General features: G+C 42.2%; 2 protein-coding genes and 2 long non-coding RNA genes across 4 annotated transcripts; all 4 read left to right on the forward strand.

Moving 5' to 3' along the window:
- The first annotated feature begins 1,853 nt into the window (after nt 1–1,853).
- Nucleotides 1,854–2,658, forward strand: LOC114441755 (uncharacterized). Its single transcript, XR_003671278.1, has 3 exons — nt 1,854–1,922; nt 2,426–2,513; nt 2,617–2,658. It is a non-coding gene; the product is annotated as an uncharacterized LOC114441755 (long non-coding RNA).
- Nucleotides 2,655–3,737, forward strand: LOC114441754 (uncharacterized). Its single transcript, XR_003671277.1, has 3 exons — nt 2,655–2,701; nt 2,812–2,936; nt 3,681–3,737. It is a non-coding gene; the product is annotated as an uncharacterized LOC114441754 (long non-coding RNA).
- Nucleotides 3,738–7,778: 4,041 nt separating this feature from the next.
- LOC114442008 (ectonucleoside triphosphate diphosphohydrolase 2-like) lies at nt 7,779–13,153 on the forward strand. Its single transcript, XM_028415242.1, has 9 exons — nt 7,779–7,983; nt 8,783–8,900; nt 9,639–9,789; nt 9,927–10,086; nt 10,586–10,813; nt 11,079–11,351; nt 12,189–12,308; nt 12,434–12,568; nt 12,660–13,153. Exons 1-9 carry the CDS (start codon nt 7,867–7,869, stop codon nt 12,864–12,866), a joined length of 1,509 nt encoding a protein of 502 aa, XP_028271043.1. The 5' UTR covers nt 7,779–7,866; the 3' UTR covers nt 12,867–13,153.
- A 1,352-nt stretch (nt 13,154–14,505) lies between these two features.
- Nucleotides 14,506–20,015, forward strand: nelfb (negative elongation factor complex member B). Its single transcript, XM_028414449.1, has 13 exons — nt 14,506–14,789; nt 15,603–15,763; nt 15,844–15,943; nt 16,143–16,373; nt 16,528–16,713; nt 16,810–16,922; nt 16,998–17,100; nt 17,722–17,817; nt 18,001–18,143; nt 18,536–18,642; nt 18,735–18,876; nt 19,019–19,127; nt 19,652–20,015. The coding sequence occupies exons 1-13, from the start codon at nt 14,688–14,690 to the stop codon at nt 19,814–19,816; spliced, it is 1,758 nt and encodes a 585-aa protein (XP_028270250.1). The 5' UTR covers nt 14,506–14,687; the 3' UTR covers nt 19,817–20,015.
- The last annotated feature ends 1,047 nt before the right edge of the window (nt 20,016–21,062 follow it).

Below are 21,062 nucleotides of genomic sequence, written 5' to 3' on the forward strand. Positions count from 1 at the left end.
GCTTTAATGTCGCCGCTACAGTGATCACGTGGTTCATGTAAGCCTCAATAGTTCCAAACAAACTGCGTGCTGCCGTTTACTTCTATGGGAAAGACATATATCAAAATAAACCCCCCAAAAGTATTTGTCCAGCCATTATTTGTGTCAGTTATGCTTTTTGTGTTACTCTACTGCTCTGAAACTTTTAACAATGTGGGGGTCTCTCTTGTGCAAAAAGTATAAGGAAATATAAGTAACTGTTTAATGATAAAAACAGGGCATATACTCTGGTATATTATTAAAAATGTATTAAAGGTTATAAATCTTTGTGATTGAGTTTGAATTATTTTGCATTTAAATCATTAAAGAACTAAAGCTACGATGAAGGAGAAGTTGTTGTTTTGTCTGTGGAGGTGGAAATGCGGCTAAAAGTTTGCAGGAACTTAACTTCTTAAACTTAAATTGGCAGCTACATTTGTAGGAGGTGGCGCCCCAGGCAGCCGCGTATGGCGCCCAGAGCCGCCGTGACGTGGTAGGCAATCGCCTCGGGCCCCTAGCATTAGAGGGACCCCAAGACGGACGGTCAGCCAGCCCCACCATTCAACTACAACTATTTTGGCCCAGCGCAATGGCACCTTGGGACCGTGTCAGCGCTGCTGTCAAAGCAGAGAGGCGGAGCGGCGTGTTCACACTGAAGGATGAAGCACACACTCTCCAGGCTTCAAGAGAAGACGCCAAAGGAAGAATATGAGGACAGGACGGGAGAGACAGGCGCGTCTGTAACACAGCTCAGCCTCACCTGACTCCACCGCTCGCTGTCTACGTCTTTTCACACCGTATCACTTAGGCCCCATTCACATTGGAGAAAGATGCGTTCAGACCTATTTTCAAATCTGGCTAGCACACAGTTGTGTCCGCACTCAATCCGGCTTCATCCAGCGTGTTTGCTGTTCTCCAAACCACTAGGTGGCGCCTCGTAATATGGCTAATAATGTGGCAAGCCGGATTCGCTAGCCACATTTGCGTTCACACCTGAGCCACATTTGAGCCAATCCTGCTAGATCCACCTCTCGAGAGTGGATCTAGCCGGCTTGAAATCAAACTGGATTCAGCTGGATTGGAGGTGTTCACACTCGGAAAAAAACACATCTGGATTGATCTAGATGCGGCCAAATCCTGCTTAAGCCACATTTTTTCCCCCAGTGTGAACGGGGCCTTAAAGACTTTTAGACGTAGAACTAAACGTTCACTACAAGCTGTCCTGTCATACTGCAGCTTCATGTTCATCTAAGTCACTCTGCATAGAAGCGTCTGCTAAATGAGTAAAAGGAAGTATAAAACGTAATATAGAATGTAAACGTAAGTAATTCATGAATGTAGCTTGTTAGCTCGTGTAGCAACAGTGCGTAGCTGCTATGCTAAAACTCGTTCGCAGGATTATAAGCTAAGTGGTGCTGTTACAACTTACTGCAGCACCACAGCTAGTTAGTCATTCTCAGCTAATGGTCAACTGTTGCCATATAGCTGTAAATTATTCTACACTGGCTGACATAAGTCTTGTCCCAAATTTGCATTCTCGTGTGGAAACCATGATTTTCCCTCCACCAAACTTGACTGTCTTCTGCAATATTTGCGGTGATTGGGATGCAGTTCAATTGATGATTCATCAGAAAATTCAATCTTCTGCCACTTTTCCACTGTCCATCCTCTATGCAAGCTGTGGGCCATGGTAAATACAACACGCCTTTTTTGTTGTCTCATCTGTCATGCCGGTATTCTAGCACTCATTCTCCTTTGAAGACCACTGTGTGAAAGAATTCGACTAACTGTTCTTGTTCTTGTTCTTGTTCTTGTTCTGGTGTCCAGGCCAGATGACTCCTGATCCTGTCCTCTCTCAAAACATGACCATCAGTGCTTTGAAGCAGAAACGGGTTAGAAAAAAAGTAATAAGGACAAATAACTGTCTGCTTTCTTGGCTGATCTGAACACTATCCGGTTACAGCTTTGTTTTGAAACCAAGTACCACAAAAAGCATAAGGTGACACTGTGATGTGAAGTCACTGCAGCTGGAGCTGGCTGTGGGCGATCACTGCAGATTCCCTTAAGCATACATAAGCTGCTCATCATACATGTGCGCCATGCAAGTAAAACATTACACACATCTAACTGATGCACACGTACAGAGCGATCATCCATTTCCAGCCTGCGTGTCAGCTGTAAATGAGTTCAGCTCTAAGAGTGGGATCAATCTCTGCTCTGCATTACATCATACATATCATACCTGTCATTTTGGCATGCATCCTCTTGGGAAAAGTCATCACAGTGACAAACAATCTCACATCAAGGATGCATCTTACTTTCATTACAAGAGTTATCCTAAACTATGAACTGTAGCTTCTGTCAAATATTTTAAATGATAATTCACTATTATACTGTTTTCCTACAGAGTCTAACAGCAGCAGCCAACACTCCAGAGGTGCCTCCTGCCCTGCAGAAAGAGAGCAGCTTCTCCATCAGCTTCACAGACCTGAACGGTGAGCACTCATGCAGATGGTCCTCATCCAAAATCTGCACAACCAACAGTCAAGCTGCCAGTTTGTCCAGCTCTTCGACCTTCTACATCTCTTTGTCTGACAGGATGCTGTGATAGAGGACGACATGGGGCTGGTCCCACTCGCTGTGGTCTGCCTGTGAAGACTGTGACGGGGAGAGAAAGCAGAGAGTAAGATGATGCTGATTATGTCTTAAGGTTTTTAAATGTGTTCTCCTCTTCCTCACCATCCTCATGTATTCATCCCAACACAGCTGCTCATAACTCTTCCTCTCTGTCAGGCAATCATCAAGTCAGCTGGTGCTTCAGAGAGCATCCACAGTGCCTGATGTCTCTTGCTTGGTCAGCTGCTTCCTGTTCTGTCTTCTGTAGGTCAACTTGGGACATGTTTCATCAGCTGGTGTAGGTTGGTAATCTTCATCACCATCATCACTGTCACTGAAATGGCTGCCATCACTTTCAACTGGTGGGACCTGGGTACGAAGTCATGTGTTTTGCATCACTTCCGCTTTTGTCAGCCAGCTGTACTTTTCACTATGACCACTAGATGGCAGAAAAGTGCTTCCAAAACAATTGAGGGTATGTGTAGAATCAGCATCAACTTTCAACAGTGGGATACAGGCACCAACTCAGCTGCATTAAACCCGGAAGAGGTATGAGGCATACTCATACACGATACACGTGCGATACTCGTACAAGGGGCTTCCTACAAGGGGCTAAGGTGTGTTTGCCTTACTGAGGATCATTTATTTTCTGTATTTCAACTTAATTTGTCTTGAATAAGACATAATTAAATAAGTATATTTCCTAGGTTAAAAACAAATTATCATTATGTTAAAATACTAGTGGCCGGCTGCCCCGCCTGTCCTTGGGTGAAGCCGAATTTACACTGCTCAAAAACATAAAGGGAACACAGTGTAACTCCAAGTCAGCCACACTTCTGTGAAATCAGCCTGTCCAGTTAGGATCAACACTGGTTGTGAATCAGTTCCAGCTGCTGTTGTACAAATGGAACAGACAACAGGTGGAAATGAGAGGCAGTTATCAAGACCAGCCCTATGAAGGAGAGGTTCTGCAGGTGCTGACCACAGACCATTTCTCTGCTCTCATCCTTTCTGCCTGATGTTTGATCACTTTTGCATTTTGTCAGTGCTCTCACCCCTAGAGGTAGCATGAGGCGGTGTCTACAACCCACACAAGCTGCTCAAGTAGGGCAGCTCATCCAGGATGGCACATCAATGAGAGCTGTGGCAAGAAGGTTTGCTGTGTCTGTCAGCACAGTGTCCAGAGCATGGAGGAGATACCAGGAGACAGGCCAGTACACCAGGAGATGTGGAGGCGGCAGTAGGAGGGCAACAACCCAGCAGCAGGACGGCTACCTCCTCCTTTGTGCAAGGAAGAGCAGGAGGAGCACTGCCAGAGCCCTGCAACATGACCTCCAGCAGGCCACTAATATGCATGTTTCTGCTCAAACTGTCAGAAACGGACTCCATGAGGGTGGAATGAGGGCCCGACATCCACAAGTGGGGCTTGTGCTCACAGCACAACACCGTGCAGGGTGATTGGCATTTGCCAGAGAACACCAAGATTGGCAGGTTCATCACTGGCACCCTGTGCTCTTCACTGATGAGAGCAGGTTCACACTGAGCACATGTGACAGACGTGACAGAGTCTGGAGAAACTGTGGAGAACGTTCTGCTGCCTGCAACATCCTCCAGCAGGACAGGTTTGGTGGTGGGTCAGTAATGGTGTGGGGAGGCATTTCTTTGGAGGGCCGCACAGTCCTCCATGTGCTAGCCAGAGGTACCCTGACTGGATTAGGTACCAGGATGAGATCCTCAGACCCATTGTAAGACCATATGCTGGGTTTCTTCTGGTGCATGACAATGCTAGGCCTCATGCGGCTGAAGTGTGTCAGCAGTTCCTGCATGATGAAGACATTGATGCTATGGACTGGCCCTCCCGTTATCCAGACATGAATCCAATCCAGCACATCTTGGGACATCATGTCTCGTTCCATCCACCAACACCACGTTGCACCACAGACTGTCCAGGAGTTGACTGATGCTTTAATCCAGGTCTGGGAGGAGATCCCTCAGGAGAACATCCACCGCCTCATCAGGAACATGCCCAGGTGTTGTAGGGAGGTCATACAGTCACATGGAGGCCACACACACTATTTTACCTCATTCTGACTTGTCTTGAGAAACTTCCACTCAGGTTGGATCAGACTGTAATGTGATTTTCCACTTGTATTCTGAATATGGTTCCAAATCCAGACCTCCATGGGTTAATAATTTTGATTTATATTGATCATAGTTTGACCATAATTTGTATGAGTGCATTTGATAAATGTGAAACCATGACAATAAATTTTTTAATTTAATTGTGTTCATTAAACATGATCCATTTTAATTTCAAGATGATATGTGATTATTATAGCTACCACCCTCACAAGCTAGGTAAACCTTTTGTTCCCCAACTTGCTCTAAAAGTTAGTTCTAATTTGGTATATAGACACAAAATTAAGCAAGTGACAATATTTCTCAAGCATCATGTGTATTTTTAGGCAGGAGGCTAGCCGTATAGCAGCCAGCGTTAGTGACATCCTGCAGCACCCACCAGGAGGCGTATCATATGTCTGAACAGAGGCAATCAAATGCTGTCGGTCATATATCAGATGCTGTTCGACTAAGACATCGCTCTGCCTCTGGTTCTGCTGATCACATCAAACAGTGGATGTTCCCAGACCGTAACTTAACCCAAAACCTCTCTGGTCACAACGCCACCATCAACTTTGTCTGTTAACTCTGATGGTGCATTGGTGTCTGGAGGTAAATACAAGCAAATACTTCACCATTTTTAGTGCCTGTTGTTGATACAGTTGATTATTTCACTCTGCAGCTGACAATGGGAGCATACACATTTGGGACTGGAGGACAGGATACAACTTCCAGCAGATTCATGCAGCTGTGCAGCCTGGTTCTCTGGACAGTCAGTCAGGGATCTTTGCCTGCATGTTTGACAATTCAGAAAGCCGACTGATGACAGCAGAGGCTGACAAGACCATGAAAGTTTACAAGAAGGACGACACAGCGCTCAGTATCTCTTTGATGTTTCTATGAAATTATTTTTTTTTTGTTAATCTGCGGAGAGTATTTTTGTTTTCTCACAGACTGAAGAAAGATTCAAGATTCAAATTTTTTTTGTTATTATTTTTTGTGGTCTCACCAGAGGTCATCTCACACAGTAAAAAGGATGTTATTTACTGTCACTTAAGTTCTGATGTCATCAGTATGTGCAGGATCTGGATCATAGTTGTCAGGAAAACAACAGTGCATGTTAATAACTACCTACACTGGCACCAACCGTCAATGAAGAAAAAATATAACTTCAGTTCTTGTAATTTTTATATGTGCCTGGCGCGCCCCCTGGTGGCTGGCTACATAATTTATTTTTCCAATTTGTGATGTGACATGTAACCCAGACAGACACACACAGTTGAAGGCTAAATTGCATCCATTCTGCTTTGATCTTAAGGTTTCATTGTCATTTCTGCTTTAATGTTACTAATAACCATGCAATTAATTAATATAACAGGATTTTATACTAATGCATTCACTTCTTTGGGGCATATTTGTCATTATAATGTTGATGAAGATTCTCAGGCATCCAGGTCATAATAATACGATCTGGCTGACTGGGCCCGGTTAAGAAAACTCTACAAGTCCAGACGCCTTGCTTCAATCTTTGTCATCACTACAATCATCAGGAAGATCCCTGCATACTGTTATTGAGACAAAACCTCTGCTGTGTTTGTATGGTGGTTCTGCACTTCTTAAACATTGACCAGCCACCATCATCCACCTCCGAAGACAGTGCATCCACCCACATCCAATGTGTGGACAGAGTTTCTTCTGTCCACATGCAGCACTTCCAGGTCCCTCAGTGAGCTGAGAAGGAGGAGTGTTCATCTGTCTTACCATAGCAGGCGTCCACACGGGTGGCCCTGAAAGTCATCAACAGTTCTGCTCCTTTATCATCCTTTAGGCAGAAGAGAGGAGAAAGCACACACCACCCTTCTACCGGTGCTCTATGGAGAGCATCCTGACCTGCTGCATCACTGTTCACCAGCTGCACAGTGGCTGCAGGGTCATAATCATGGCCCAGAAGATCAATACTCTGCCTTTCTTTAATAAATTTGTTTTCAGTAAAAGTTAGAAAGTGTGTTCGCTCAGTAATGTGATCATGGTAGATATAGTAGAATAGCATTAAACCATCTGGTTATTATCATTTTTAGTGTCTGATGATTAGTTATTACAAAAACACCACACAGTTCTACTCTATAATACTTTTAATATGTATCATGATTAGTGTGATAAGCCTGAGTCCTTCAAACGGTTAGTCTGGATTTGCACTCCAGACCTGAAGAAACATAATAGATGCGTTGTGTTCTTGTAAATTATATAATTTAACTATATCTATATGCTCTTGTGATTTAAGACCATGGTTGTTGTTGAGATGTACTGTATTTTTGATGCAGATTAATTTCTACTAGTTCCACATGATTGTCTGCAATGCCGAGATAGAAATCTACAGTATTAAGTTTGTATGAAAAATAAAGTTCCGTGGCGCGCACACACAAATTCTCAACACAGTCTCATCCCAGTGAAATGAGAACAATGGATCACAAATGTTTTCCATTCAATCTGACAGAACTGGATACACTGCCCAAGTTCTGGGACGTGAAGCCGGTGTATAACTGCTAAGTGGATGCATATAGTGTTGATGAGCCGCGGTGTTGGCGCTGCTTATTACATGTCTGAAGTGAAACATTACCCGACGCCTTTTTCTCGTTATATCCCGATTGATCCATGTGCGTAAATGCGCACAGCAGTCTCTTTTTGGAGACGCTGTAATCAATAATCTGAATGAGTTGTTGCTATACAACATGACGACTTCAATCCATAAAGCGAGTCTAACTTTTGATTATGTGATCAATTATATCTGGTTCATAAACAGTGCATATATTAATAGAGTAATAATGTAAATAACGTATAAACTGGACAAAAATATGCTGCTTAGAGTGAAAATGATGCTGTGCATCTTCGCTTAAAATAAAGGTTGAGAGATGATTTGTTCTCCCCTGACCTCATTGTGTGAGTATCGACAAGAGGAAGTAAAGCGGGAAATCTCACCACGATGATACGTCAAAGCTCCAACCAAACCCACATCTGCAGCTGCTATTTAATGCGCGCTCTTCATTTCTGTGTGATGTGGGTTGAGCTTTCACGCAGAGTCTCCAACGGCATCTCACAGACTCAGCAGCATCCAGTATGGGGCTCCGGTACGCTCAAATCATCCTTGCGGTTCTACTGTTGATTTCTGCAATAGTCGGGATTCTCCTGGTGGTCGTTCCGGCGAAAGTGATGGAGGCGCCTGCAGAAAACATGGTGATGATACATTATAACATTTAAACTAAGTTAAGTTAACCTGTCTGTATGTTTTATGCAGAACTATTCATTCCAATTATCATTAGTAATGTTATTACAATGACTCACATTTCACTTGCACTCTGTCTCACACTGGTAGTGCATTATTATAGTGCTTCAATGATGCAGAGTACTTAGGTACTCACAGCAATATCATTGTATTGTGTGTAGCTGTGGTGGGGTAGGTTGTTAAAACAATCATTTTGAATTTCATATTTGCTGTCATTTTGTGTGTCAACCCCACCACCTGCAATGCTTACTGCACCCGCTGACACACAGCCTTAACCTCAAAGGTTAAGAGGAAGCGACAGAGCACCATTGCGTGCATAATAAAAGAAGTGCTTTGTCTGCTTCTTTGTCAGTCTATTAAAGCTCCATATGCTCATCCATTTGTTCACCTCAAAGAAACATAGATACTTTTTGTTTACAAAAAATGGTTTATTTGTTTTTATTCTGAATAATATGCTGCCTTTGCATGAGATGCTTTGAAGCTGTAATCTCAGATGAGTGCACAAAAGCAGGACAAAGTCAACACAGCAGGATGAGTAAAAAAAGATTCCGTAAATATGTACTTTATTGTCTCATGATAGGAAATCACTAAACTTTTGTCAATTGAAAACCACACACACATACACACACTGGAGATCAAAAGTGGTAACATATGAAAAAAGTTCCATTCCACCCCAGGTCAGTGGTATCAGCTATATTTTGGCAGTACTTCACATTCTTTTGAGTGTCATGGGCTGTTCTGTCTTTGCAGTATGGAATCGTCCTAGATGCAGGCTCATCTCACACCTCTATGTTCATCTACAAATGGCCGGCTGACAAGCAAAATGGCACCGGCATTGTGTCCCAGCACAACGAATGTCATGTAAAAGGTGAGTTCCTCACACTGACATACTGTAGTTGCTAGAAGTATCAAAAACCTTTGCTGGTCTCAGAGATGTTTTTTCTTGAGGAACCCATGGGATGCTAACTTCCACACATAATGTAATCTATGAGTATGTAATATATACTCAAGAGAAGCTAGCAAGCCATTGCACTGGTGTCGTGAATGTTTAAGGTTGTGAAATCACACAGGACCTGTTTGTAAAATTCTGTTGTTAAGTGGGGAAGCAGGAAGTTCTGCTACATCCAGGTGCATTCTGTAGTAAAGTTGGCAAGATTTTCTGGCTCACTCACAAACCTGTGCACAAAGTAAGATATGTCACATGACTGAGCTTCCAGGAGATCACAAATAAGACAGCAATGCAAAGTAACAGCAGCAGTGATAGCTGCAGCCATGGAGGAGATGTGCTCAGTGAAATGTACTTTAGCCGTACCTACGAATGTCCTTAACGTCCTTTGTCTGACATTGTCCTAACCTTTGACTGTTCTGGACCTAAGGACACTTGCTTTCACTTCCCTGTCATGCAATAAGACCATCAGACAACAACAGTGCTTTGTCTTGTGCAAGACATTTAGCATTTCATTGTTCACTTCCTCACTTGCTGACTAACTGTTTTCAGAGTTTCCTTAGAAACTCATAGAAAGTCAATCATTCTGAAACAAGGAAGTCTATTTTTGAGGTCAGAATTCCTTTTTATGCAGAACCAGTTACTTTCTGTTTCTGGCAGGTGGAGGGATTTCCAGCTATGCGGGTATTCCTGGTGGTGCTGGAAAGAGTTTGGAAGCCTGCCTCAACCAAGCTGTGAAAGACATCCCTAAATCCAGGCACCATCAAACTCCACTCTGTCTGGGAGCAACGGCAGGCATGAGGCTGCTGGAGTTAGTAGAAGTTTACCAATACACAGCATATTAATACCAGGCTTCCTCTCAATTATGAATATAAGCTCCGAAGAGGTTATTATGAAAGGTAATACAGTACTTTATTGATTCCTTTCGTTCTTATTTGTTCTTGATAGAGAAGTCAATGCCACTGAGTCCCAGCGGGTGATAAAAGAAGTAGAAAACAAACTGAAATCGTACCCCTTCAAATTCAAAGAGGCCGTCATCCTGAGTGGGCAGGCTGAGGGAGCACATGGCTGGGTCACCGTCAACTATTTACTGGAAAACTTTGTCAAGGTGAGCTCTTACTTTTTCTGAGTCTCCAGCTCTGAGCAAATATACACTGATTGCAGTTTGTAAAGCATCGTCGCTAATGACATTTTCCTGGTGATGCATGTTTAAACTCTGATCTTGGGGTCTGTCTCATTCATTTCTGTCACTCGTAGTCAACTATGTCAACGTTTAAGCTTCAAAAACAAGGTGTTTATTACAATCATATTACAATCACATTTTTTTCCATCCACACTGAACACAATGAAAAATAATAATTTAAAAAAATATGCAATTGCCTTTATAACCTTTTAGTCCAATAACTGTGATCCACGGGCCTATAATTCATGGACTAACAGCCAACACTGCTCTCTGACTACACAGTATCCCTTCATAGAGTCTAAAAATGTCTTTTAGCCGGATGCTTTTCTTTAACATAAAACCCCTTTGTCTACAGTGAATACCATCCGTTGTCCAGCATCTTTGCGAATTCTAATGTCCTGACACGTCCCTTCTTGCTCCTCAGTATGGTTTCGTGGGGCGTTGGCTGAATCCGGGCAGAGAGACCATCGGGGCTTTGGATTTGGGTGGAGCATCGACTCAGATAACTTTTGAGACTTCTGAGAAGATCGAGAACAAGAGTAATTTAATGGAGCTGAAGCTTTATGGACAAAACTACAGACTCTACACTCAGAGCTTCCTGTGCTATGGTCAAGACCAGTTTCTGAGGAGACTGATGGCCTATCTTATTAAGGTATAGTTCAGAAGGTGCATTTAGGTTTTAATTATATGTTTGAATGTTTCTGTATCTCCCTAAACACATGTGAGTTCAGTGGGCAACAGGACATCAGATAATTACGTCTGCCATCTGTTCTATTAATGGAGTCAGAAATCTCTTACACCTAAATGGTTAAGCTACACTACACACAAAAAATGAGATGTATTTGGGCAAAATGTCCCTTTAACATAGCCTGGACTGGACATGTCATGTTTCTCTTCTATATTTTTGCTCCTTTCAGACTCAAGGTATAAAGCCACAACTGTCCCATCCCTGCTATCCACCCAACTTTCAAACACACATCAAGCTGGGGGAGGATGTCTTTGACTCTCCATGTACTAAGAAGTACAGACCAGCCCAGTTTAACCCTGAAATGGACGTGACAGTAGTGGGAACAGGAGATTACCAAATGTGCCTGAACAATGTGACAAAGATGTTCTCCTTTGGAAACTGCTCTTACTCCAAGTGCTCTTTTGATGGAGTGTTTCAGCCCAGCGTGAGAGGAAGCTTCATGGTGAGACAACCTTTCATATACAATAACATCCTACACTAAAGCGAATGTTACAAATACGTTTTGTTACATGGTGAACATTCATGCACATTCTCACACATGAAAGACACAATCATTAGTCGATGCCACTCAAATCATGTTGTATAAGGGGTGGACATGCTGGTACCCAAGAACCAATCAATGATGTTTGATTTTTTTTAAAAGCTTAACCTATAATTTTATGCCTAAACTCAACCAAGCAGAGAGTGAATGTATAAAACGACTGTATAAAGTATAGGTGAAGAGCCAGCAAACACAAAACTGAGGTGTCAAACTGTAGCAATACTTGTGGTTCCACCATCCCCACCCCCAACCGCCTGAGGTTCACTTTGCTGTGGTCTTTTACAGTCTCTCATAAGAACCTTCAGTCAGTTAGTGTGCATGAACTAATTATACTAATAATAATGATTCAACTGTAGAATTCGTGTGTATGCAATAAATATATCTGTTGTGTTCATCATGACACATTTAAATTTCAAATTAAGTGAAAGAACAATTCAAGGAAACTCAATGATGTGACTCTGAGGGTGACAAGATTGTGTGAGATAGTGTGAGTATGTGTGAGAATGTGTCATGCTTATGTCTATACAAATACATACATTTTACATTTAACATGTTATTTGCAGATCTTCTCACATCAAAAAAGCTTTTTGTGATGACTTCTCTGCATCTTCAGCTTGTAAAATCTAGATTTGCATTTTTTGAATGCACCTTATTCATTTGATTTATAATTCATGTATGAGTCTAACAGTATGACAGTGCTCAGCTTGTATTTATTGGAGTGTTCTCTCTTTGCCACAGGCATTCTCTGCTTACTTCTTCACTCACAGCTACCTCAACACGCTCACCAACATCTCCATTACATCTCCCACTCAAATGGAGGAGGCGGTTAAGCGTGTCTGCTCCATGGACATGTCTCAGGTACCCTCCAAAGCACTACAAAATAATTACTCTGAAACATGTAGGTCAGCCCCAACAAAATGTGTTGACTGTACAGGATGGAAATGATGACTTGTGTATTAAGCTCACTCTATTAACATTCACAGATGAAGGCAAAGACAGGGAAGCCAGAGAAATATATGAAGAATGTCTGCGCTGTCGCCAATTTCGTCCAAGTTCTCTTAATGAAGGGGTACCATTTCAATGAGACTTCATTTCCTTCCATCTCTTTCAAGGAAAAGGTGACATTTCTATTAACTTTGTGTTACACTGGAAACAGGAAGTTTATACGTGCGCTGTGGTTTGGCTGACTATCCTCTCATGTCTCTGCAGGCTGGAGGAGCCTCTGTTGGTTGGGCACTGGGATACATGTTGAGTGTGAGCAACACAGTGCCAGCAGAGAGTCTTAGACTGGTGACGGCTCTGCCCTTGGCAGTCTGGGCTGTTGTAATCTTCATCTTTGTTGCTCTTCTCTTGATTGCTGTAGGACATCTGGTGATGATCTACAGAAACAAAAGAACAAAAGAAGACATGGTGTAAGAGCAAGGATGGCACATACATTTGTTGACCATCTGCATCCTAAACAGTTTTGGGGGTGTTTTTTTTAATCCTGTTCTGTGCGGAATTTTTTAGAATGTTGTCCCTTTTGTGTCATTTTAATTACAATATGTATGATAAAGTGATTGTGATGAACCCTCAACCCTCAGTGTAATTTTGGTTGTTGAAAAAAATTGCACTAGGAGCTTAAAATTCAGAAGAAATTTACAACACCATTCTGTTGTTTTTGTGTCTGTGTGTGTGCAAATTAAATAATCAGTGTAACAGTGTCCTGTGTGAATCTATTTCATCATGGGGATTGTGTGTAAAAGGAAAGCAATGAATAAATCACATTTTTTGTCCTAGATAAATTATCTAATATTAAATCCATGTCCTACAATAATAGTAGATACTTAGAGAAGGTTGAAGCAAGGCGTCTGGACTTGTAGAGTTTTCTAGAAGAGGCCCTGCAAACATGTGGCTACCAGAAGTGGGCACTCATCAAAGCCACAAAAACAAGACCCCCCAACAACAAGAAGAAGGACAACACCAGGCGGAGAAAGAACATCTCCATTCCATATGTGTCAGGAGTATCAGAGAAACTCCGCAGGATCTTCAACAACCATGACATCCCGGTCCATTTCAAACCTATGACAACACTGAGACAGAGACTGGTTCACCCGAAGGACAAGATTCCCAGGGAGAAACACAGTAATGTGATATATGCAGTCCAGTGCAGTGAGGAATGCTCTGATCTGTACATTGGAGAAACTAAACAACCACTCCACAGAAGAATGGCTCAGCACAGGAGAGCCACCTCCTCAGGACAAGACTCAGCTGTTCACCTCCACCTCAAAGACAAAGGACACTCCTTTGAGGACAACAATGTTCACATTTTAGACAGGGAGGAAAGGTGGTATGAAAGAGGAGTCAAGGAAGCCATCTATGTTAAGCTGGAAAAACCTTCCCTTAACAGAGGTGGTGGCCTCAGACATCATCTTTCTACCACATACAATGCAGTGATTCCATCCATTCCCAGGAAGTTTACACATACTCACAGCAAGAACAAAGGGCTGTCAATCAGTCCCCCTCCGGCAGTTTCATAGTCGTTAGCCAGTCGTTAGACACACCTGGCCCAGTCAGCCAGAACATCACAGGTAAGTATGGAAACATTTAGTGCTATTGTTTGTAAGTTTTTTAAAGTTTTACCCAGACCCACCCACATAGGTCTGTAACCACATATAAACCATGTTTCCCCACCAAACAGTTAGAACTGATGAAGCTGCTTGGATGAGCAGCGAAACGTCTTCTAGAAAACTCTACAAGTCCAGACGCCTTGCTTCAATCTTCTCTACGTATGATGACCTGGATGACTGAGAATCTTCATCAACAATAGTAGATACTGTTTTCCTCACTTCAGGCCTTGTGTCAGAAAAAAGCCCACATGCCCTTAGGACACTTAAGGCAACAATTTATGAAAGGTCACAAACTAAATCTGTCACATTTTAGTCTCACATGCCTCCTGGTAATCTGTTCAGATTGGTGCACACTTATGCCAATAAATAAAAAGACATATTTAGATAAATGTGCTTAAATGATGAAAATACAGCTACTTGGTTTCATGCCGTTGATTACAAGGCGGAACTATTTTCAACCCTGTTGTTTCTGGCGGACTGTTTACAATGTTACTACGCAGAACAGGACAGCAAAAAGTGTAGATGTGATTTGTAGCAAGCGCCAAGCTCACTATTCGGCCCCATAATTCAATTTAGAATAATTCATTCATACGTAATTTCTTAGATTGATGATTAAAACGGAACCAAAATGTTCGGGGGGCTGCCTGAGCTCGGAATATCCAACGGCGAGGATCTTAAAGAAACTCTCACCAACTGCACAGAGCCTCTGAAAGCCATTGATCAGTTTCAGGTAATCCTAACGTAATTTGCGTCTTCGCGAGCAGCACATGGCTGCAGCCTAATACTTCCATGTATATGTGTGATTTCACTGTATGAGAGAAGATGCATGCGTCTGTTCTAGACAGCCATTTACCATTTAAGCTAGCTGTTTGTGTTGTGAAGCTAATTGTAGCACCGTTGCAATAAAAGGCAAAACTACTTGCAGCCCTCACTGTGCAATACAAAATATAGACAAATGGCCATGTTTATTCATTTGTCTGTTTTAGAAGCCTTTTTTTATCATGATAATAGTTAAAACAGTGTAACTACCGAAGTAATAAGTGGAGAGTGGCTGGAAGTTATGCACCCGGTTGCTAGCTGCGCTTGATTTGCTTTGGAAAGGCAATGCTACTTTTCATGTCATCGAGTCCCGCACACCCGTGTGTAGGGAAAAAGGTTAATAAACAAACACAAAGTTTCACATGATTGCTGAAGCCCTAAGAGACTGTCCCTTACTTATTAGATTGTTTTTCTGGACAATGAGGACAATGAGGGAAAGAAGTGTTGTAATCCTGGAAAATAATAATACTAATAGTTCAATTTCAGGTGCGAGTTAAACTGATGTTTCATGACATGAGGTTAGACTGACAGGATGTCAGGTGGGCTCTGCATCAAAAGTCACCTCTGTCGTCTCTGGCCTTGCATATGGCAGAAAAGCTCTGAATGTGGTCCCTTATATTGTACCCCATATCAGCTCTTTGTAAAAAAAAAAATGTAATATATTAAACTGTCTGTAAAAAGCACCTAAGGCTGATTGTTCTCTTGGGCATTTTCATGGCCACAGATGGAAAATGGCATCCTGCTGCCAACACTGCAGTCTGCTCTTCCTTTTCTTGACCTCCACGGGACACCGCGGCTTGAGTTCCACCAGTCTGTCTTTGATGAGCTCAGAGAAAACCTGATGGAGCGGGTGGCCATCATTGCAGAGGGCAAGGATGAGGACAGGTGTGTGACTGTTTGTTTAACTGAATAATGTTCTACAAAGAAACCAGCTTGACTGCTATTTCTTTTCATTTTTTTCACAGGTATGGAAAGCTTGAAGAACTACTGGAGAAGAGCTTTCCTCTTGTTAAAATGCCATCCATTCAGCCCGTGGTGATGCAGGTTCTAAAGCATCTACCCAAGGCATGTATTTACAGTTATTCAGAATATTGCTATTTAATTAATAGTGCTGGGAAAACATATGTGCTCACATGATAAGTAGTCAAGTGGCCATGAAGGTCTCCTTCTTAGTCTTCTTACCATTAAAACACAGTAAAACTAAACTGAGCCTTACTGTGGGGAAATGTTTGTTCCAAACTTTATTGCAAGCTCTGCTCTACAGGTGCCAGAGAAGAAACTGAAGATGGTGATGGCTGACAAAGAGCTGTACAAGGTGTGTGCCGTAGAGGTGAAAAGACAGATCTGGCAGGACAACCAGGCTCTTTTTGGGGATGAAGTCTCTCCCCTCCTAAAGCAGTACATCGTGGAGAAGGAAGCTGCTCTGTTCAGCAGTGACCTCTCCATCCTCCATAATTTTTTCAGTTCGTCTCCCAAAACACGACGCCAAGGCGAGGTGAGTCGCAGTCGTCAGGTTAGATGTCAAAACTGAATTTACATGAAATTGATTGTTTTTCTCATTTCTTTTCTATTAAGTACAGTAGTATAGTAAAAAACTAAAAAATATTTGGCCACTAAAGAGTATGACCTTTGCTCCCCAAATACCGTAGGTGGTTTTAAAGTTGACTCAGATGATTGGGAAGAATGTGAAGCTGTACGACATGGTGCTGCAGTTCTTACGAACACTCTTCCTGCGCACGCGGAACGTCCACTACTGCACTCTGAGAGCGGAGCTGCTGATGTCTCTGCACGACCTGGATATCAGTGAGATCTGCTCTGTGGACCCGTGCCATAAGGTGAGGAAGCAAACAATCACAATGTCCTTTTAGTTTCCATGTCCTAGCTTTTTCTTACAGCTTTTTTCCTTTTTGCCTCCCTATGTGCTGTGACAGTTCACATGGTGTTTAGATGCCTGCATCCGGGAGAAGTTTGTAGACGGCAAGCGAGCTAGAGAACTGCAAGGATTCCTGGATGGGGTGAAGAAAGGACAGGAGCAAGTGCTCGGGTAACAGAAAATAAAGTAGTTTAATTAATCAGCAGAGTTGTTGATATCAGATGAATTTATTTATTTGCATTACAGGGACCTGTCTATGATCCTGTGTGATCCATTTGCCTGTAACACCCTGGTGTTGAGTATTATGAAGAACCTGCAGGAGCTGCTGAGTCAGGATGCCTTACCCAGAGTAAGCCAGAGTGTGCACAACATACAATAATGTTGACAGGGTGCTTGTGACGGGATCCTCCCACATACTCACAGTCATCGGTTTTGATTTTCACATTTATTGCCAATAAAACCCAAAAAAGAAATAAATGAAAATGTAAAAAAAATGCCTTTGGATAGAAAACCTATACAAATATTTACAAGTGGTTTAGGTGCTTGGTGAGAGGGCTGCTGCATCACAGTGCTGTTTTTACAGATTAACAGCTGGGGGCAGTGCTGCAGCACAGAAGGCATTGATGCAAAAAAGGATGAGTGTTAACATGCAGAAAAACCCTCAGAGGGCACATTAAAGTACGAGCAGTGATCAAATAGTGTTACTGTAAAGGAACATTGTTCAACTAGATAAAACCAGTAAAACCAGTCCCACACAAATAGAACTGTTCTCAAGATGCCAGGATACCTAGATTGGTCCTTGAATTCTGAGTGTCCCCTAGACCTGATCTAAGACTAGACTGTTTAAAAATATAATGCATTTTATTTGTATGTTTTTTTTATGTTATTTTTGTTATGGATACAAATATTTAAATAAAGATTCATTGAATGTATTTTCTTCTCATGTGGTTGTATTTGTGTGTGCAAACAGGACAGTCCAGACCTGATGCTGCTGCTGAGGATGTTGTCACTGGGTCAAGGAGCATGGGACATGATTGACAGCCAGGTCTTTAAAGAGCCTCGTTTGGTGGGTCACCTCATATACACCCAGCTCAAAACCAGTGTCTGTGAAAATGGTTTAAAGTAAAGTCAGCTTTTTTCCTATTGTTGTTAGATCTGAATAAATCTTTATTGTAAATCTGGTTGTTGAAATAGAGATGAAAAATCAAAAGGTACACACCAAAACAGTTCTGGTCTCTTGTAATCTCAGGATTTGGAGGTGGTGACTCGCTTCCTGCCAGCGATGATGTCAGTGGTTGTAGATGATCACACATTCATGGTGGAACAGAAGCTTCCCAGTGAAGAAAAAAGCTCACTAACATATCCCACCACCCTGCCAGATGCCTTCAACAGGTAAGACACTGCAGAGAGTGGCATGGATGCAGAGGCCGGCATGACATGAAGTCTTTGATCAGCTTATCAGGGTTAACAGGTAACAAAACAATGGTGGGAGGATTCTATGTCGAAGTGTACAACAAATAATGAACAAATGTTCATGATAAAATATCTAGACTTATCTAGAGGAAAGAGGCAACATCTGCAGGCAATACACTAATTCACACACACACAAGTGAGAGAGACATAATTTCTGAAATTAAGTAGAGGATGTTATTTTGTTTGTCACTGAACACTAAAATGCAGATCAGTGCAATCTGAGAAGTTTACAGAACAAATTTACAACTTCATCAACAACCTGAACCCATTTTCAGTGTTCCTCTATTTAAGGACTGCTTGCTCCCCCTCAGATACCTGCAGGAGAACAGGGTGGCCTGTGAAATGGGTCTCTACTACGTCCTCCACATTGCTAAACTGAGGAACAAGAACGCCTTGCAGAGGTTAATACCCGCCCTGGGTGAGTGTTGCAACATAATGTTAATAATTTTAAGACAGTTTTTGTGTAACTGTCACTTTAAGGTGGTTTGCACCTGTTTGTATCTCCCACAGTGGAGACCTACAATGACATGGCTTTCAGTGACATTTTCCTGCACCTGCTGACCGGGCACCTCACCCTGCTCTCTGACGAGTTTGGATCAGAAGAGTTTTGTTCAGTGGTCTTTGATGGCTTCCTCCTTACTTCTTTCTCCAGGTAGGTGGATTCAATCTGAGCTTGTTGTATGGGGTAAGAAGATGTCCATACTTAAGGGAGTGTATTTTAGATAGTATTAATAAAAACAAGATGGACCGAAAAGGACCCCTCTGAGTTCAGTTTCTCTCTGAATATTTTCCAGCAAAGAAAACGTACACAGACACACCCTGCGGATGTTAGTGCACCTACACCACAAAGTGCTGCCATCCTACATGGAAACCTTGATGAAAACTCTTGAACCTCCTAAACAGGTTGGCTGCAGTCCTACGTTGAGTTTGTGCTTTGAAATGAACAGCGGATGTAGAGTCAGAATGTTCAAAATGACACCTTTTTTAGACACTTTATTATGTACACAGTTTGGATCATCAACAAAATCCTACTTGATGTCTGTTGTCTTCTCTGTCTTCTTTTGGCCTAAATACACCCTGCCACAGTTAGCTTCTCTTTTTATCTGTTTCTCTTACACTCTTGTTTTATACATCGAAGCCATATTTCCAGTTCCTGATTTTAATTTGTGCACCGCAACGTAAGAACAATCTGCACATAAAATGACACTTAAGTTTAGTCTGAAGCAGGCTATGTTGATAATGAAACAACGGGCTTGTGGTAACCCACTGTTGACCAAAATTGTTGCTGTAGATCCTAAAACATTTACACAATGCTGAATAACTAGCACAAAGTTATAGAAAATTGCCAACACAGAGTACAATGTGCCCTTAGTTTAAAGCTTTGTGGTGATGATGTGCTGATGCTTTGTTTGATGCTGTGACCACAGTGCAGTGAGCCACTGAAGGAGTTGCACACCCAGCTGATGGAGAAGCTGGAGGCCCAGAAAAAGAGCCCTCCGCCGCCTGATGAAGCTCCATCTCTTGACCTGGGGCTGCACCCAGTGACTATGCCCGCCACCGCCACCCCCTCTACCCCAGTCGCGCCTGTCTGAGACAGACTGTAAATACAGCTCATAAAGACTGGATGTTTCTGTTAGCTGTATGATTATTTTTTTTAGTTTCTTTAGATGTTTGTCTTCCAGCTGTGACACTGTAGTCTGGCTGCTGGTGATATTCTCAAAAAACAAAAGCGAAAAAAAAATGTTTTTTCTAAACTGTGTGTTGTTGCATATACAGTATTTTCATATGTAACTGGGCTGTCTGTGTATTATTGAACTGTCAGTAATGCAGGGACACTGTAAATAAATAATTATTTACAAATACTCACGGCTTTTACTGCATGATGTGACACATGTTGAGCAAGCATTGCAAAACACGGCTGCTAGATGAGAAGAACTGACATTTATGGCACAGTGGGCATTTCCCCTTGAAGCCACATCTGTAGTGTAAAAAAGTTCAGTGCTCAGTACTGACAGCTTCAGCTGATGTGATGTTAATTCTCTGAGAGACAGGGAGGTAGTGAAGAAATTTTATAACTGGAGTAATGAGGTCATATTTTTATGTTTTGGAAAGCCTCTGAGCAGCAGCATTCTGCCTGTACTGAAGCTGTCGTATAACCCCATGAGCAGACTATTGCCACAATCTAGAAGAGTCTTTGTCATTGCATTGACATTTATTATTGTGATTCTGGTGATGTTTTTTAGATGGTAAAAGCAGATTATAGTAATAGCTGTAGACATTTAAGTCTGACACTAAGATTTTTGGAGTTTTTAGAGAGAGGGAGTTAATATTTGAGCTGCCGCTGTCTTTGTGTTTCATCCACATAGGATGAAGTATGTGGGAGATAGAGTCACAAACAAATCTATTTCCTGTGTGTTGGCGAAATGTCAATTTAGTGGCGGCGCCACAGCCAGACCATATGACAAAGTGCTGTGTTTTTTATAACTTTTGGTCCCTAACCCCTTAAGGGCAAGTGCACCAATTTTCTGCCATATCAAGCAATTCCCCTATAGGGGAAGTTTGCAAAAGTGCGGGGAGTACAAAATGGAGCGTGGTTTTTCAAAATGGCAGACTTCCTGTACATCGTGGAATTTTCGTCCAAGAGGCTTTTTTTCTTGTCACGAGGCGATACATCAGTGTACCAAGTTTCAAGTCTGTAGCAGTTGTGGTGAATATTTTCACACTTTAGGGGGCGCTGCAGAGCCATGCGGCCACGCCTGCTGCATGTGGCAGTGTGAAGTCACGATTTTCATTGGGGGACAATTTTGTGCCAAATTGACATTCAGGGGGTAAAAATCG

Source organism: Parambassis ranga, chromosome 9 (genome assembly GCF_900634625.1).
Source record: "Parambassis ranga chromosome 9, fParRan2.1, whole genome shotgun sequence".
Classification (NCBI taxonomy): domain Eukaryota; kingdom Metazoa; phylum Chordata; class Actinopteri; family Ambassidae; genus Parambassis; species Parambassis ranga.

Coding starts and splice junctions, on each gene's coding strand:
- nelfb (XM_028414449.1), top strand. CDS start 14,688: ATGTTCGGGGGGCTGCCTGAGCTCGGAATATCCAACGGCGAGGATCTT. Junction 14,790..15,602: donor AAGCCATTGATCAGTTTCAG/GTAATCCTAACG, acceptor TCATGGCCACAG/ATGGAAAATGGCATCCTGCT. Junction 16,714..16,809: donor CTGTGGACCCGTGCCATAAG/GTGAGGAAGCAA, acceptor GTGCTGTGACAG/TTCACATGGTGTTTAGATGC.
- LOC114442008 (XM_028415242.1), top strand. CDS start 7,867: ATGGGGCTCCGGTACGCTCAAATCATCCTTGCGGTTCTACTGTTGATT. Junction 8,901..9,638: donor CAACGAATGTCATGTAAAAG/GTGAGTTCCTCA, acceptor TGTTTCTGGCAG/GTGGAGGGATTTCCAGCTAT. Junction 12,569..12,659: donor CCATCTCTTTCAAGGAAAAG/GTGACATTTCTA, acceptor ATGTCTCTGCAG/GCTGGAGGAGCCTCTGTTGG.